We start from the raw sequence: 15,324 nt of genomic DNA on the forward strand, positions 1-15,324 counted from the left end.
TCAAAGCTCGACGGTCTAAAGAAACACCATTACCTGAAAGATAAGTGACCCAACCAAACCACTGAAAGACGACTGTCTCCAAATGATTCAAGACCTCAAACGACTTGTATTTAAGAAAGAGCTCTGTAGTCCCAATGCAGTTTATTATCAATAACCTCCAGCCCTCAGTCAGCGTGGATTTCAGATAATGATACGTAGCTGTTGTTATTTGCCTCAGGGTTAGAGATGGCGTGGCTGCTTCGTCCTCCGGAGACGGTGAAGAGCGGCGAGGTTTTCAGCGTCTCGTACTCGGTGACGGCCGGAGACGCTTTCTACCACTGGGCGGTGGAGAACCACATCTTCACCCACAGGTGCATAGAATCTCCATTTATGAGAAATAAACTAGGAGATCCTCTGAGATTGAAGGTGTAAATGAAGCAGGAAAAGAAATCCTGAAAAAATCAAAAAAAGAAAATTACTTTGTCAAATAATTTGCTTTGTTGAAAAATAACAGAATTATTTCTCGTAATTTTGTCCCAATTTTTAAGATGTATTTCCTCTTAAATTTGTACCTGTAATTTATTTATTTTTCTCAGAGATGAACTCCTTAATGTACGTATGTGTTTACCTACATGGCTCCGAATCTCTGCTGGATTCTGGTTCACACCTTATTTTTAGTGCAATAGTGGACGCTGAAGCGGCCCGGAGGTTCTGCGAACACATCGACTGCCCGACTAACTGGAAAGACGCTGACGGAGAGAACTGCTGCATCCATCACGCCAACATCCACTCCTGCCCGCTGGGACACATGGTACACACCTGCTGCTTCTATCGCCTGCATTTCCTGTTTGAATCAGTGGGATTAAAAGGGAAAACAGCCAGCCCGGTTCTTTGTGGAACGGTTTAGCTCCGGCTGAGGAGGAACCCAAACACAAGTCAGTTATTTATTTCAGACGGAGAGTATCTGCGGCCCCTGGATACCTGACGACGGGAAGATCTTCACACACACCATCTCGACCTCCGGGAAGATGACCCAGACCAACTGGACCTCCAAGGTAACACGCCGACACGGCAGATCCATAACAGAGCCAAAGCTTTCTTACCCTCTGCTGGAAGTACAGGTTTGATAGAAGCTTCAGATGGTCCAAACACATACATATAAAGTCCAAAAGTACACAAACAACCCCGTTAACTTGGATTGTTCAAATCGAGTCTAATTTCACTTGATATTCTCTTCAGTTCTTCCTAATTCTTAAAACGTGACATTTGTTCATTTCTCTCTCAATTTCTTTCCTGAGAAGCCTAACAGTAATGGTGTGTACCTCTACGGTGTCCTAAATGTTAAATCCCATGCTAATATCTTTACACTCAGATCAACAGTACCCTGAATCTGCAGTGGAGGATGCACGTGCAGCCAGAAATATCTCTCAGACGATGCCCTGCTTTACCTCTCTATGTTCCTCACATTCTTCCTTCCTGGTTTTTGTCAATTTTACAACATATAAGCACCAGGGTTTTCATTGCTTAGTGAGCCTGTAAACCCGTTTATCTGTCCTGCAGGTGGTTCTGGTTCATCCCGGTTTAACCTCGCTCATCGCTCACATACGAGTCGGACGCATGCAGGTCGCTCTCGAGGCCAAGAGCACTGTGGAGCCGGCTGTGGGTGAGTTACAGAGAACCGGTATCACCCCCATCCTTCTGTGGGAGTAATGGGTATCCACCTTTAACGACTTGTTCCTATGTCCTGGTCCCTCAGTGTGTGCTGATGGTGTCTGTGAGGAGGGGGAGCTTTGTTCCACCTGTCCGGCAGACTGCGGCGAGTGCCCGACGACCCCCGCCACCAAAGTCACCATCGGGCTGCCGCTCAGCCTGCTCTGCGTCTGCCTGGTTCTGACCGCCGTGGTGAGGATCTGACGAAACAAACCCTGAAATATACTCCGAATAAGAGAACGTATGAAACCTGATCAGAGAACTGTGTCCTGTAGTGGCTGAGGTACCAGAAGCAGAAGCTGTTGTGGGACGAGAGCTGGATCATCGACTTCTCCAAGATAAAACAAGGTACTACCATCATCAGAGCGGTGTACGCTGCTCTGGAACTGGTGCACACTGGTGAGGAACTGGTCTGCACACAAGAGGTCTGAAACTGCACCAAGCAGATCTGGTCCACGCTGGTTTAGAAAGGCTGGGAATGGACCCATTGCTTTTCAAAGTGTACAGCCGCGTTACCCTCACTGGTTTTATGCAACACCTCTGTGCAAAAGGGCGTTTTGTATAAAACCCTCAACTCTTCTGTCTCCGATGGTCATGACAAACACAATACATGAATTGGAATTGCTGTTAACATTATTTTAATGGATTATTTATTTGAATCTCCACCGCCACAGACCAGGAGGCCCGCCTGACGACGGGCAGCGTGATGAGCGTGCCGGTGGGGAACAGCGACAGCAACACCAGCTGTGTGACCGCGCTCAGCTGCTACAACGGACAGCCAGGGACCAGGAAAACCCCGTTCACCTGCACCGGGATATAGTGCGTCATCTGAAACCTCCCCCATGCACCGCTGAAGAGGTCAAACACGGTAGAAGAAGAGACAACTTCCTGTACTCAAAATATCTTTTCATTCTCCAGTGACGGCAGGACGGTGGCCATCAAGAGGATTCAAACCAAAACCTTCTCCCTGTCCAAAACCATCAGACAGGAGGTCAAACAAGTCAGGTACCACACACACACACACACACACACACACACACACACACACACACACACACACACACACACACACACACACACACACACATGTTTATGTCTTCAGGGAGCTCGACCACCCGAACCTCTGCAAGTTCATCGGCGGTTGCGTTGAGCCGCCGGATGTTGCCATAGTGACGGAGTACTGCCCCAAAGGAAGCCTTAACGACGTTCTGCTTAATGAGGAGATCCCACTCAACTGGGGCTTCAGGTACACACACACACACACACACACACACACACACACACACACACACACACACACACACACACACACACACACACATGACACACATGACACACATATACAGTGTTTTAGTATAATATGCCGTATAGCTTTAAATCAGTCACATACATTTAGTAAAAACAACCAGATTAATGTCTCAGATGTAGAAAAGTAGAAACATTAAGCTGCAAAAATGTAAATGAAGGTACACACACACGCACCACGCACACACCACACACACACACATTCTTTGTAATAATTGAATTTATTTTGTGTTTATTTTTAATTCTAAACGCTAAATTGGTTTTCATCCTCCGATTCTATCTAAATTGAACCAGGGTCGATTTAAGTTGTCTGAATCTGAATAACGTCAATGTGTTCTTTCAGTCTTTAAATAAAACGTGTTCCAGGTTTAAATGGAATAGTACATGGATTTATTCCTCTGTCCCCCCCAGGTTTTCCTTCGCCACAGACGTAGCGAGAGGCGTGTCGTACCTCCACCAACACAGAGTCTGTCACGGCCGCCTGAAGTCTGTGAACTGCGTGATCGACGACGCTGGGTCTGCAAGATCACCGGTCAGATTCCACTCAACATATCCAAACATCTGGGAAAGGTTTATTTCAATGTTTAAAGTAGCCTTAAGATGCGTGGTTGTCCCTTCAGACTTCGGGTTGAGGATGTATCGCAGGGACGACGGGGCGGAGCCTCTCTCGTCCTATCAGCAGAGGCTTCAGGAGGTCTACATGCCGCCCCGAGTTTCATAACTCCAACGTGGAGCCCACGCTCGCTGGAGATGTGTTCAGGTGACACTGAAATAGGATTCGGACACATCTGGTTGCTCTCTCTAATGTTGGATTAATCAGTTTTAATATTCAAACCATAAGAACGCAGACATCTGATATCTGAGGCCCGACAGAGGAAACACACACTCTCTCTTATTATTCATACCAAGAGTTCATATTCAGGAAAAACGTTTGAGGAAAAAATGACTGTTGCAGAAAACTTAAGCTAATGCTAATGCTAATGCTAATGCTAATGCTAATGCTAATGCTAATACTAATGCTAATGCTAATACTAATACTAATGCTAATACTAATGCTAATACTAATGCTAATAATAATGCTAATGCTAATACTAATGCTAATGCTAATACTATGCCAATACTAATGCTAATACTAATGCTAATGCTAATACTAATGCTAATAATAATGCTAATGCTAATACTAATGCTAATGCTAATACTAATGCCCATACTAATGCTAATACTAATACTAATTACTAATGCTAATACTAATGCTAATAATAATGCTAATGCTAATACTAATGCTAATGCTAATACTAATGCCAATACTAATGCTAATACTAATGCTAATACTAATACTAATGCTAATAATAATGCTAATGCTAATACTAATGCTAATGCTAATACTAATGCTAATGCTAATACTAATGCTAATACTAATGCTAATGCTTGGTCAGGAAGAACAATCAAAGGATATCCACAGCTTTTCACATTTTATAGTCAACTCCAACCTTTACCTCGTCGGGGACATGTTCTCAGGGTCCCGTATGGAAACACACACACACACACACCACACACACACACACACACACACACACACACACACACACACACACACACACACAGTTAACACCCTCTGCATGTCTTCACAGTTACTCCATCATCCTGCTGGAGATAGCCACTCGCAGCGACCCCGTCCCAGTAAGTCCCAGTATCACACTGTGTATAAGTACATACATGTGTAAAAGACAAAGTACATACATGTGTATATGTGTGTGTGTGTGTGTGTGTGTGTGTGTGTGTGTGTGTGTGTGTGTGTTTCAAGGTTTCAAGGTGTTATTGGTCATATGCACAGCAGATACAGCGTATATGTTGGCAATGAAAATCTTATGTCCCATGCTCCTCCAACAACTCAACATACATGGTGCAGATAAGATAATAAAATAGTGCAAAAAGAGAGAAGAATATTTACAATAACAACAGTAAAGATTTGAGGAGGTGAAATATATACATATGTGGAATACATTGAGAGTATTTACACACTTTACTCTGTGGAATGAGGAGGTATGGACAGATGCATATATTATGTATAACAGATGTATATGGCAGATATGTATAATATATAGATATGTGTACTATAAACAGATATGTATAATATATAGATATTATATATGTGTATAATATATATATATTATACACATCTGTCTATAGTACACACATATCTATATATATATATATATATGTGTGTACTATAAACAGATATGTATAATATATATATATATATATGTATGTGTGTACTATAGACAGATGTGAGTAGACATTCACACAGCTCAGGAGTTCAGCAGTCTTATAGCCTGTGGTATAAAACTGTCTCTGAGTCTGGTGGTCTTGGTCCGGATGCTGCGGTACCGTCTGCCAGACGGCAGCAGACAGAACAGATTGTTGCTGGGGTGATGGGGGTCCTTTAATATCCTACCGGCCTTCTTCCTACACCGCTGGGTGTAGAGGTCCTCCATGGATGGCAGCTCCGTCCTGGTGATGTGCTGAGCAGTTTTCACCACCCTCTGTAGAGTCTTACGGTTGAGGGCGGTGCAACTGCCATACCAGGCGGTGATGCAGCCAGTCAGGATACTCTCGATGGTGCACCTGTAGAAGTTGCAGAGTATCCTGGAGTCCATGTTGAACTTCCGCAGCCTGCGGAGGAAGAAGAGCCGCTGTCGAGCCGTCTTGGATATGACCCTGGTGTGATGTGTCCATGTCAGGTCCTCACTGATGTTTACCCCGAGGAACCTGAAGCTGCTGACTCTCTCCACAGGAGTCCCGTCGATGGTGATGGGTGTGTGTGCCTCTCTCTGCCTCTTCCTGTAGTCCACAATCAGCTCCTTTGTTTTGCTGACGTTGAGATGGAGGTTGTTGTCCTGGCACCAAGATGTCAGGGCTCTGACCTCCTCTCTGTACGCCGTCTCGTCGCCGTCTGTGATCAGGCCGATGACGGTCGTGTCGTCAGCAAACTTGATGATGGTGTTGGAGCTGTGTGTGGCCACGCAGTCGTGCGTGAACAGGGAGTAGAGGAGAGGGCTGAGCACACAACCCTGAGGGGCTCCGGTGTTGAGGGTCAAGGTGGAGGATGTGATGTTCCCCATCCGCACTGCCTGGGATCTGCCCGTCAGGAAGCTCATGATCCAGTCACAGAGGGCGCTGTTGAGCCCAAGGTCCCTGAGCTTAATGATGAGCTTGGAGGGCACAATGGTGTTGAATGCTGAACTGTAGTCAATGAACAGCATTCTCACATAAGTGTTCCTCTGGTCCAGGTGGGAGAGGGCAGTGTGGAGGGTGAGGGAGATGGCATCATCCGTGGACCTGTTTGCTCTGTAGGCAAACTGCAGGGGGTCCAGTGAGTCAGGGAGGGAGGAGGTGATAAAGTTTTGACTAACCGCTCAAAGCACTTCATGATGATGGAGGTGAGTGCAACTGGGCGGTAGTCATTGAGGCAGATGGGTTTTGTCTTTTTGGGGACAGGGACAATGATGGACTCTTTAAAACATGTGGGGACTACAGACTGGAGCAGTGACCTATTGAAAATGTCTGTGAACACATCTGCCAGCTGAACTGCACACACCTTGAGAGCACGGCCAGGGATGCCATCAGGTCCTGGAGCCCTGTGTGCGTTGATCCTTTTCAGAGATCTACACACATCTGCACTGGTTAAAACCAGTGAGCAGGGATCCTGGGCCTTTTGTGCCTCCACAGCCGGGGGCTTCTCAAAGCGTGCATAAAATGTGTTCAGTTCATCTGGGAGAGATGCAGACACTTCCTCAGCACCACTCGTTGTCCTTTTGTAGTCTGTTATTGTTTTTAGTCCAGACCACATATTTCTGGCGTTGGAGCCCTTGTAGTTCGACTCCACCTTGTCCCTGTATTGTCTTTTCGCACTGCTAATAGCTCTCCGGAGTGCATACCTGGAATTCCTGTACTCATCCAAATCACCGCCGCTGTGCGCGATGGCCCGTGCTTTAAGTTTAGCTCGGACCTCGCCGTTTATCCAGGGCTTCTCATTTGGGAATGTCCGTACAGTAATCCGCGGCACGACGTCATCGATGCATTTGCCGATGTAGCAAATGACCGCGTCAGTGTGTGTGTTTATATCGTCCTCCTCAAACACACACCACTCCGTGATGCCAAAGCAGTGGCGGAGAGCAGAGTCAGACTGCTCGGACCAACGCTGCACTGTCCTTGTCACAGGTCGGTCCCTCTTCAGTCTCTGCCGGTAAACAGGGAGCAGAAGAAGAGATATGTGGTCTGACTTGCCGAAGGGGGGGCGGGGGAGGGCTTTATATCCATGCCGGAAAGGAGTGTAAACATGGTCCAGTGTATTTCCACCGCGCGTGGGGCAGCTGACGTGCTGATAGTATTTCGGCAGGACTTTCTTCATGTTGGCTCTGTTAAAATCCCCGGCCACAATAAATGCGGCCTCTGGCCGAGAAGTCTCTGTCCTGTCGATAATCCCATACAGCTCCTCCAGCGCTGTGTTGTTGTCAGCGTGCGGCGGAACATACACTGCTGTTAGAACAACAGATGTGAACTCCCTCGGCAGATAAAAAGGCCGGCATCCGATCATGATGTGCTCTAGGCTGGGAGAACAGTCCGAAGAAATGATCTCCACATCTGAGCACCACTTGTTGTTAATCATGAAGCAGACACCTCCTCCCTTGCTCTTCCCTGAGTTTATTGTCCGGTCCTGGCGATGAATGGAGAATCCGTGTGGAGCAATGGCGGCGTCCGGTATCGTGGGGTCGAGCCAAGTCTCCGTGAAAACATTACAGGTCTTAATGTCCCGTTGAAATGCCACCCTGCTACGGAGTTCGTCCAGCTTATTATCCAGGGATTGGACATTTGCCAGAAGTAAACTCGGTAGAGGAGGCCTGTTTTCACGTTTCCTCAGCCTGACCAGGACCCCGGCCCGGGAACCTCTCTTCCTCCTGCGCTCCACAGGTAGAGCTCCAGCAGGTAAACACGGAGACTCTCCTTGTTTGCAGGTCGTGGTGGATTATTGCTGTCCACCAGCGACCTGATGTGTAAAAGTTGTTCTCTATCATATTGGATGATAGGGCTCGCTTGGGCGGTTTGCGTAAGAAGTGGAGTTGGTGAGGAGCTCGAGACACGGCAGCCATCCTCAGCGCCATCTTGCTTCTCATCATCGTGTGTGTGTGTGTGTGTGTGTGTGTGTGTGTGTGTGTGTGTGTGTGTGTGTGTGTGTGTGTGTGTGTGTGTGTGTGTGTGTGTGTGTGTGTGTGTGTGTGTGTGTGTGTGTGTGTGTGTGTGTGTGTGTGTGTGTGTGTGTGTGTGTGCGCGCAGGTGGAGGAGTCGAGCCTGGAGAGCTCCTGGTGTCCCCCTCTGCCTGAGCTGATCTCCAGTAAAGTGGACAACAGCTGTCCCTGCCCGGCGGACTACGTGGAGGTACAGTCCTGCTGACGTGTACACCCTCTCAGCGTCTTCCCCTCGTCTGTCTCTCACCAGTCCCTCCTGTCTCTCACCTGTCCCTCCTGTGTCTCTCACCTGTCCCTCCTGTCTCTCACCTGTCCCTCCTGTCTCTCACCAGTCCCTCCTGTCTCTCACGTGGCCCTCCTGTCTCTCACCTGTCCTTCCTGTGTCTCTCACCTGTCCCTCCTGTCTCTCACCTGTCCCTCCTGTCTCTCACCTGTCCCTCCTGTGTCTCTCACCTGTCCCTCCTGTCTCTCACCTGTCCCTCCTGTGTCTCTCACCTGTCCCTCCTGTCTCTCAACTGTCCCTCCTGTGTCTCTCACCTGTCCATCCTGTCTCTCACCTGTCCCTCCTGTGTGTATCACCTGTCCCTCCTGTCTCTCACCTGTCCCTCCTGTGTCTCTCACCTGTCCATCCTGTCTCTCACCTGTCCCTCCTGTGTTTATCACCTGTCCCTCCTGTCTCTCACCTGTCCCTCCTGTCTCTCACCTGTCCCTCCTGTCTCTCACGTGGCCCTCCTGTCTCTCACCTGTCCTTCCTGTGTCTCTCACCTGTCCCTCCTGTCTCTCACCTGTCCCTCCTGTCTCTCACCTGTCCCTCCTGTGTCTCTCACCTGTCCCTCCTGTCTCTCACCTGTCCCTCCTGTGTCTCTCACCTGTCCCTCCTGTCTCTCAACTGTCCCTCCTGTGTCTCTCACCTGTCCATCCTGTCTCTCACCTGTCCCTCCTGTGTGTATCACCTGTCCCTCCTGTCTCTCACCTGTCCCTCCTGTGTCTCTCACCTGTCCATCCTGTCTCTCACCTGTCCCTCCTGTATGTATCACCTGTCCCTCCTGTCTCTCACCTGTCCCTCCTGTGTCTCTCACCTGTCCATCCTGTCTCTCACCTGTCCCTCCTGTGTGTATCACCTGTCCCTCCTGTCTCTCACCTGTCCCTCCTGTGTCTCTCACCTGTCCATCCTGTCTCTCACCTGTCCCTCCTGTGTCTCTCACCTGTCCCTCCTGTGTCTCTCACCTGTCCCTCCTGTGTCTCTCACCTGTCCATCCTGTCTCTCACCTGTCCCTCCTTTGTCTCTCACCTGTCCCTCCTGTCTCTCACCTGTCCCTCCTGTCTCTCACTTGTCCTTCCTGTGTCTCTCACCTGTCCCTCCTGTGTCTCTCACCTGTCCCTCCTGTCTCTCACCTGTCCCTCCTGTCTCTCACCTGTCCCTCCTGTCTCTCACCTGTCCCTCTCACCTGTCCCTCCTGTGTCTCTCACCTGTCCCTCCTGTCTCTCACCTGTCCCTCCTGTGTCTCTCACCTGTCCCTCCTGTCTCTCACCTGTCCCTCCTGTCTCTCACCTGTCCCTCCTGTGTCTCCGTAGTTGATCCGGAGATGTCGCTCTCAGAACCCGGCCCACCGCCCGACCTTCGAGCAGATCAAGAAGTTTGTCCACCGGATCAACCCGATCAAAGTCAGCCCAGTGGACATGATGATGAACCTGGTACAGGAACCGATGCTGATTCAGACCCCCAGACCCTCAGACCCCCAGACCCACAGACATGTGTACTATACAGACCGTGTATTAGTACATGTATACTGTGTATACAGACCGTGTATTAGTACATGTATACTGTGTATACAGACCGTGTATTAGTACATGTATACTGTGTATACAGACCGTGTATTAGTACATGTTTACTGTGTATACAGACCGTGTATTGTTACATGTATACTGTGTATACAGACCATGTATTAGTACATGTATACTGTGTATACAGACCGTGTATTATAACATGTATACTGTGTATACAGACCGTGTATTGTTACATGTATACTGTGTATACAGACCATGTATTAGTACATGTTTACTGTGTATACAGACCGTGTATTGTCATGTATACTGTGTATACAGACCATGTATTAGTACATGTATACTGTGTATACAGACCGTGTATTAGTACATGTATACTGTGTATACAGACCGTGTATTATAACATGTATACTGTGTATACAGACCGTGTATTAGTACATGTATACTGTGTATACAGACCGTGTATTATAACATGTATACTGTGTATACAGACCGTGTATTAGTACATGTATACTGTGTATACAGACCGTGTATTAGTACATGTATACTGTGTATACAGACCGTGTATTATAACATGTATACTGTGTATACAGACCGTGTATTGTTACATGTATACTGTGTATACAGACCGTGTATTAATACTGTGTATACAGACCGTGTATTAGTACATGTATACTGTGTATACAGACCATGTATTAGTACATGTATACTGTGTATACAGACCATGTATTAGTACATGTATACTGTGTATACAGACCGTGTATTAGTACATATATACTGTGTATACAGACCATGTATTAGTACATGTATACTGTGTATACAGACCGTGTATTAGTACATGTATACTGTGTATACAGACCGTGTATTAGTACATGTATACTGTGTATACAGACCGTGTATTAGTACATGTATACTGTGTATATAAAGCCCTGTTTTCCAGATGGAGAAGTACAGCAAACACCTGGAGGTGCTGGTGGCCGAGCGGACCCAGGACCTGACGCACGAGAAGCAGAAAACTGACCGACTGCTTTACAGTAACACACACACACACACACACACACACACACACACACACACACACACACACACACACACACACACACACACACACACACACACACACACACACACACACACACACACACACACACACACACACACTCCAATGCAGTGCTCTATGAATACACCCCCCCTGTAAGACATAGACCTTGAGGGGGCTTCCTGCTTCTGCTCTGCAGGTATGCTTCCCAGGCAGGTGGCGGACGACCTGCGTCAGGGCAAACCCATGAAGGCTCAGAGCTACGTCAGCGCCACTGTCTTCTTCAGGTGCCAATCAATATTCCCCTCAATCAGGAGAGACACACATATACAGACATTTCAATACTGTGTGTGTGTGTGTGTGTGTGTGTGTGTGTGCAGTGATATCGTGGGCTTCACTCAGCTGTCCAGCAGCAGCACTCCCTACCAAGTGGTGGACTTCCTGAACAAACTCTACACGACATTCGACGACATCATCGACAACTACGACGTCTACAAGGTGGAGACCATCGGAGACGCCTGTGAGACACACACACACACACACACACACACACACACACACAAAAAAACTCTGTAAACGGTTTTCTACTTGCGATGACCTGCCGTACTTTTGTTTGCAATATATGTAACTGCTGGTGTGTTTGTGTGTGTGTGTGTGTTGCAGACATGGTGGTGTCGGGGGTCCCTCAGGAGAACGGGGTGCAGCATGCAGCAGAGATCAGCAGCATGGCTCTGGATCTGGTCGGGGTCTGCAGCTGCTTCAGGATCCCCCACAAACCCAACACACTGCTGCAGATACGGGCCGGGATACACTCCGGTACACACACACACACACACACACACACACACACAGTTAATACTGAGGATAACAGTGTGTGTGTGTGTGTGTGTGTGTGTGTAGGTCCCGTGGTGGCGGGGGTTGTTGGGACGAAGATGCCTCGGTACTGTTTGTTCGGGGACACGGTGAACACGGCGTCCCGGATGGAGTCCACCAGCCTGGGTACGCTCTCTACTCTCTATAGATGAGGTCAATTATTTATTCTTTATGTGAATATATAACGTGTGTGTGTGTGTGTGTGTGTGTGTGTGTGTGTGTGTGTGTGTGTGTGTGTGTGTCAGCATTGAAGATCCAGTGCAGCTCGGCAGCGTTTTACCTGCTGGAGGAGATCGGAGGATATCTGCTCAGCTGCAGAGGAACGCTGAGCGTCAAGGTGACACACTCCGGGTCAAAGTCAAACTCTGAGAGGACACCTCATTCATAGACATATTTATTATAGGAAATTAAATATGAATACATTTCATTTCAAAACGACCTGAGATTCAAGAACACAGATTTTAGAGAGTAACATTTGGCTCTTTTGTAAATATTAAACCCACACAACTGTTTTTATTGAGAGGCTGGACTCCTTCATTCGTCAGGAGGTTTTAGGGACAGGAAATAAAACTGAGACCTGTCATAAAACACATTGGGCTGTTCTGTGAATCCATAAATGAACCTGAATATCTCTGTGAAGGGGAAAGGGGACATGGTGACGTACTGGCTGGAGGGGAAGAAGAACACCCTGCTCTGTAGGGACGGGGGGGCGTCCAAACACACCAACGAAGAGGAGGAGGAGGAGGAGGATGAGGAGCGGCTGTTCTCCTCCATCCCGGGATGTCTGCCCGACGACAGCCCGCAGCACACCTGAGGAACCGGGAAATAAGTGAGAGGGTCAGTGAGGTGGGGGGGCAGATGGTGGAGGGCTCTGAGGACCAGAGCGGGGGAGGAGTAACCGGGACAGAGAGTAGACGATGTAAATAACCCCCCCCATGTGTTAGCCCGAGCCACAGCAGAGCCAATCCTCATCCTTCAGCACTGCAGCTGCTGCCTGCTTTCCCGGCAGAGTTTCTGTTGCTCTCCTACTCTGTCGCCCTTTATGTGACTCCATGTATTCAGTATGTACTCTGTCCCTTCCTTATCCCTCTCTGAAAGATAATACACGATGCCTTTATTTATATTCCCAGGGATAAAGTATGTACTATCAATAAACACTTTAATGAAAGTGGGTTTTTCTGTTTTCATTCTAATTCAACACGTGAAGAGCGCTCTAAATAAAATACCTTTTACAGATTTAAAACACACAGATTTAAAACACAGATTTAAAACACACAGATTTAAAACACACAGATTTAAAACACACAGATTTAAAACACACAGATTTAAAACACACAGATTTAAAACACACAGATTTAAAACACACAGATTTAAAACACAGATTTAAAACACACAGATTTAAAACACACAGATTTAAAACACACAGATTTAAAACACACAGATTTAAAACACACAGATTTAAAACACAGATTTAAAACACACAGATTTAAAACACACAGATTTAAAATGACTGGACGTTTAGAATTATAAATATAATAAACGGTAAATCAAGAGGAATAAAGGGATGGGGAGATTTATATTATTTACAGTTCATTCTGAATAAAATGTAAATATTTCACAGATTTGTTTTGTGTACATTAACATTTAGATTTAATATAATTAGATTTTCCTTGTTCGTGTTCAGCTGTGCTTTTCTAAAACACTCCGACAACCGACAAGAGGAGAGGCTGGTTTTTAATTACACATGAGAGTGTGTGTGTGTGTGTGTGTGTGTGTGTGTGTGTGTGTGTTAATAGTATGGGTACTCACCTTTGAGAGCCGCTGCTTCCCTTTCACTGTGGAGACAACATTTACATATCAGAGGACATCAGACACTCATCCTCACAAAACCCTGTGTGTGTATGTGTGTGTGTGTGTGTGTGTGTGTGTGTGTGTGTGTGTGTGTGTGTGTGTGTGTGTGTGTGTGTGTGTGTGTGTGTTACTCACTGAATACATCACAGGACCCTCTCAATGCGTTTCCATTCACCGGCTTGCTCTTTGTTCACAGTGCATCTGATTGGCCGCTGCTGGACGTGGCGTCCGTGTCATCAGCCAATCAGAGCGCAGGAGGAGGAGGAGAAGCTTGCTGACGCTAACGAGGTTACATAAGTGTTTATTAATGAGGTGAAAACACAACAGGTGGAGGGATCAGGGCTGTACTTTCTGCTCATGAACCGCACTGCCTAATGAAACAGGATTAATTACAAAGGAGACCTCTCCTCTCCGGATCTATGCGTCGCATTCATTATTTTAAAACTCAAAATAATATTCAGACACGAGCTGTAACAACGAAGTGGTCCCAGCAGACTTTCAGCACAAACACAACGAGTCTGAGAGGTTCTGTCCTGCTGGATCTTTCCCTCAGAGCGGTTTGTGCTGCCGGTCTGTTGATGACGAGGTTCTGGAGGTCTCAGCGAGGAGGGGGTTCAATCCGTCTGCCTGGGAACAGAACGACGAGATCAACATGTGGCTTTAAGCTGCAGCAGTCTCACTCTCATACCACCAAAACTATTGAACAACCGTTACAAACTTCGGTATTTATTTCTAGAGTAAACACTCACAGGCACTTTCTGTCCAATCAGCTGTCAGTGCTGCTGCAGGAGGGCGGGTCTTTCCTCCAGCAGCCAATCAGCTGTCAGTGCTGCTGCAGGAGGGCGGGTCTTGCCTCCAGCAGCCAATCAGCTGCGACCCTGCTTGCGTAGATGACGTAGGTCCAGGATAAAACCACCACAGCCAGCAACACCTGAGAAGAGTAAATAATAAAGATCAACAGCTCTAGTTTAATATGTTTTCTATTCTCTTACACACTATATAAATATGTCTCCTGTATTTCGGATATGTTTTATTTAGTACTCGTTATTGGTTTTGACTTCCAGTGTATTTCCAGGTGTCTGGAGGTGCGAACATAAACAACAGAATACACTGTGAAAGAAGTCGACAGACAGACAGACAGACAGACGAGAGACAGACAGACGAGAGACAGACAGACAGGAGACAGACAGACAGGAGACAGACAGACAGACCTCATTTGCTCCAAGCTTATTTCTGAGTTACACTACTTTACCCCAGAGTCACTAAACAGGCTAACAGTTAGCTTAGTTTCTATCGTCCACCTAATCTCCTAATCCAAACGGATTACAGGGATTAATGGATGGAGGGTAAGGTTAGTGTCGGTACCAGAGAGTAGATCCCGGTTACATCCCGTCTGCTGAGGCTCAACATCTTTTATATTCCTACTTTAACGAAGAAACTGCGACAGAAAGGCGTCTGTTTACGTTCTGCTTCTTCTTCTGTGGTTTCTATCACTGAGCTCAGCACCGCCGCCTGGCGCTGCGGAGGGATACTGCA

General features: G+C 47.2%; 1 protein-coding gene and 1 long non-coding RNA gene across 2 annotated transcripts in view; one reads left to right on the forward strand and one right to left on the reverse strand.

Moving 5' to 3' along the window:
- The window catches only part of LOC134876297 (atrial natriuretic peptide receptor 2-like), a 14,567-nt gene extending 1,310 nt beyond the window's left edge, over positions 1-13,257 (forward strand). The window contains 23 exon segments of the mRNA XM_063901287.1: positions 218-350; positions 658-790; positions 933-1,034; positions 1,540-1,642; positions 1,736-1,881; positions 1,965-2,037; positions 2,364-2,508; positions 2,608-2,694; positions 2,792-2,935; positions 3,406-3,503; positions 3,506-3,526; positions 3,615-3,700; positions 3,702-3,754; positions 4,626-4,674; positions 8,329-8,430; positions 9,816-9,935; positions 10,966-11,059; positions 11,264-11,351; positions 11,445-11,584; positions 11,728-11,880; positions 11,965-12,063; positions 12,183-12,274; positions 12,578-13,257. Of these exon segments, the coding sequence (XP_063757357.1) occupies positions 218-350; positions 658-790; positions 933-1,034; positions 1,540-1,642; positions 1,736-1,881; positions 1,965-2,037; positions 2,364-2,508; positions 2,608-2,694; positions 2,792-2,935; positions 3,406-3,503; positions 3,506-3,526; positions 3,615-3,700; positions 3,702-3,754; positions 4,626-4,674; positions 8,329-8,430; positions 9,816-9,935; positions 10,966-11,059; positions 11,264-11,351; positions 11,445-11,584; positions 11,728-11,880; positions 11,965-12,063; positions 12,183-12,274; positions 12,578-12,751 (2,435 nt within the window). The 3' untranslated portion in view covers positions 12,752-13,257.
- Positions 12,319-15,324, reverse strand: LOC134876299 (uncharacterized). The gene is made up of 5 exons (XR_010167393.1): positions 15,154-15,324; positions 14,538-14,719; positions 13,924-14,415; positions 13,747-13,772; positions 12,319-12,747 (listed from the first exon to the last, which is right to left on the reverse strand). It is a non-coding gene; the product is annotated as an uncharacterized LOC134876299 (long non-coding RNA).

Source organism: Eleginops maclovinus, chromosome 14 (genome assembly GCF_036324505.1).
Source record: "Eleginops maclovinus isolate JMC-PN-2008 ecotype Puerto Natales chromosome 14, JC_Emac_rtc_rv5, whole genome shotgun sequence".
Lineage (NCBI taxonomy): Eukaryota > Metazoa > Chordata > Actinopteri > Perciformes > Eleginopidae > Eleginops > Eleginops maclovinus.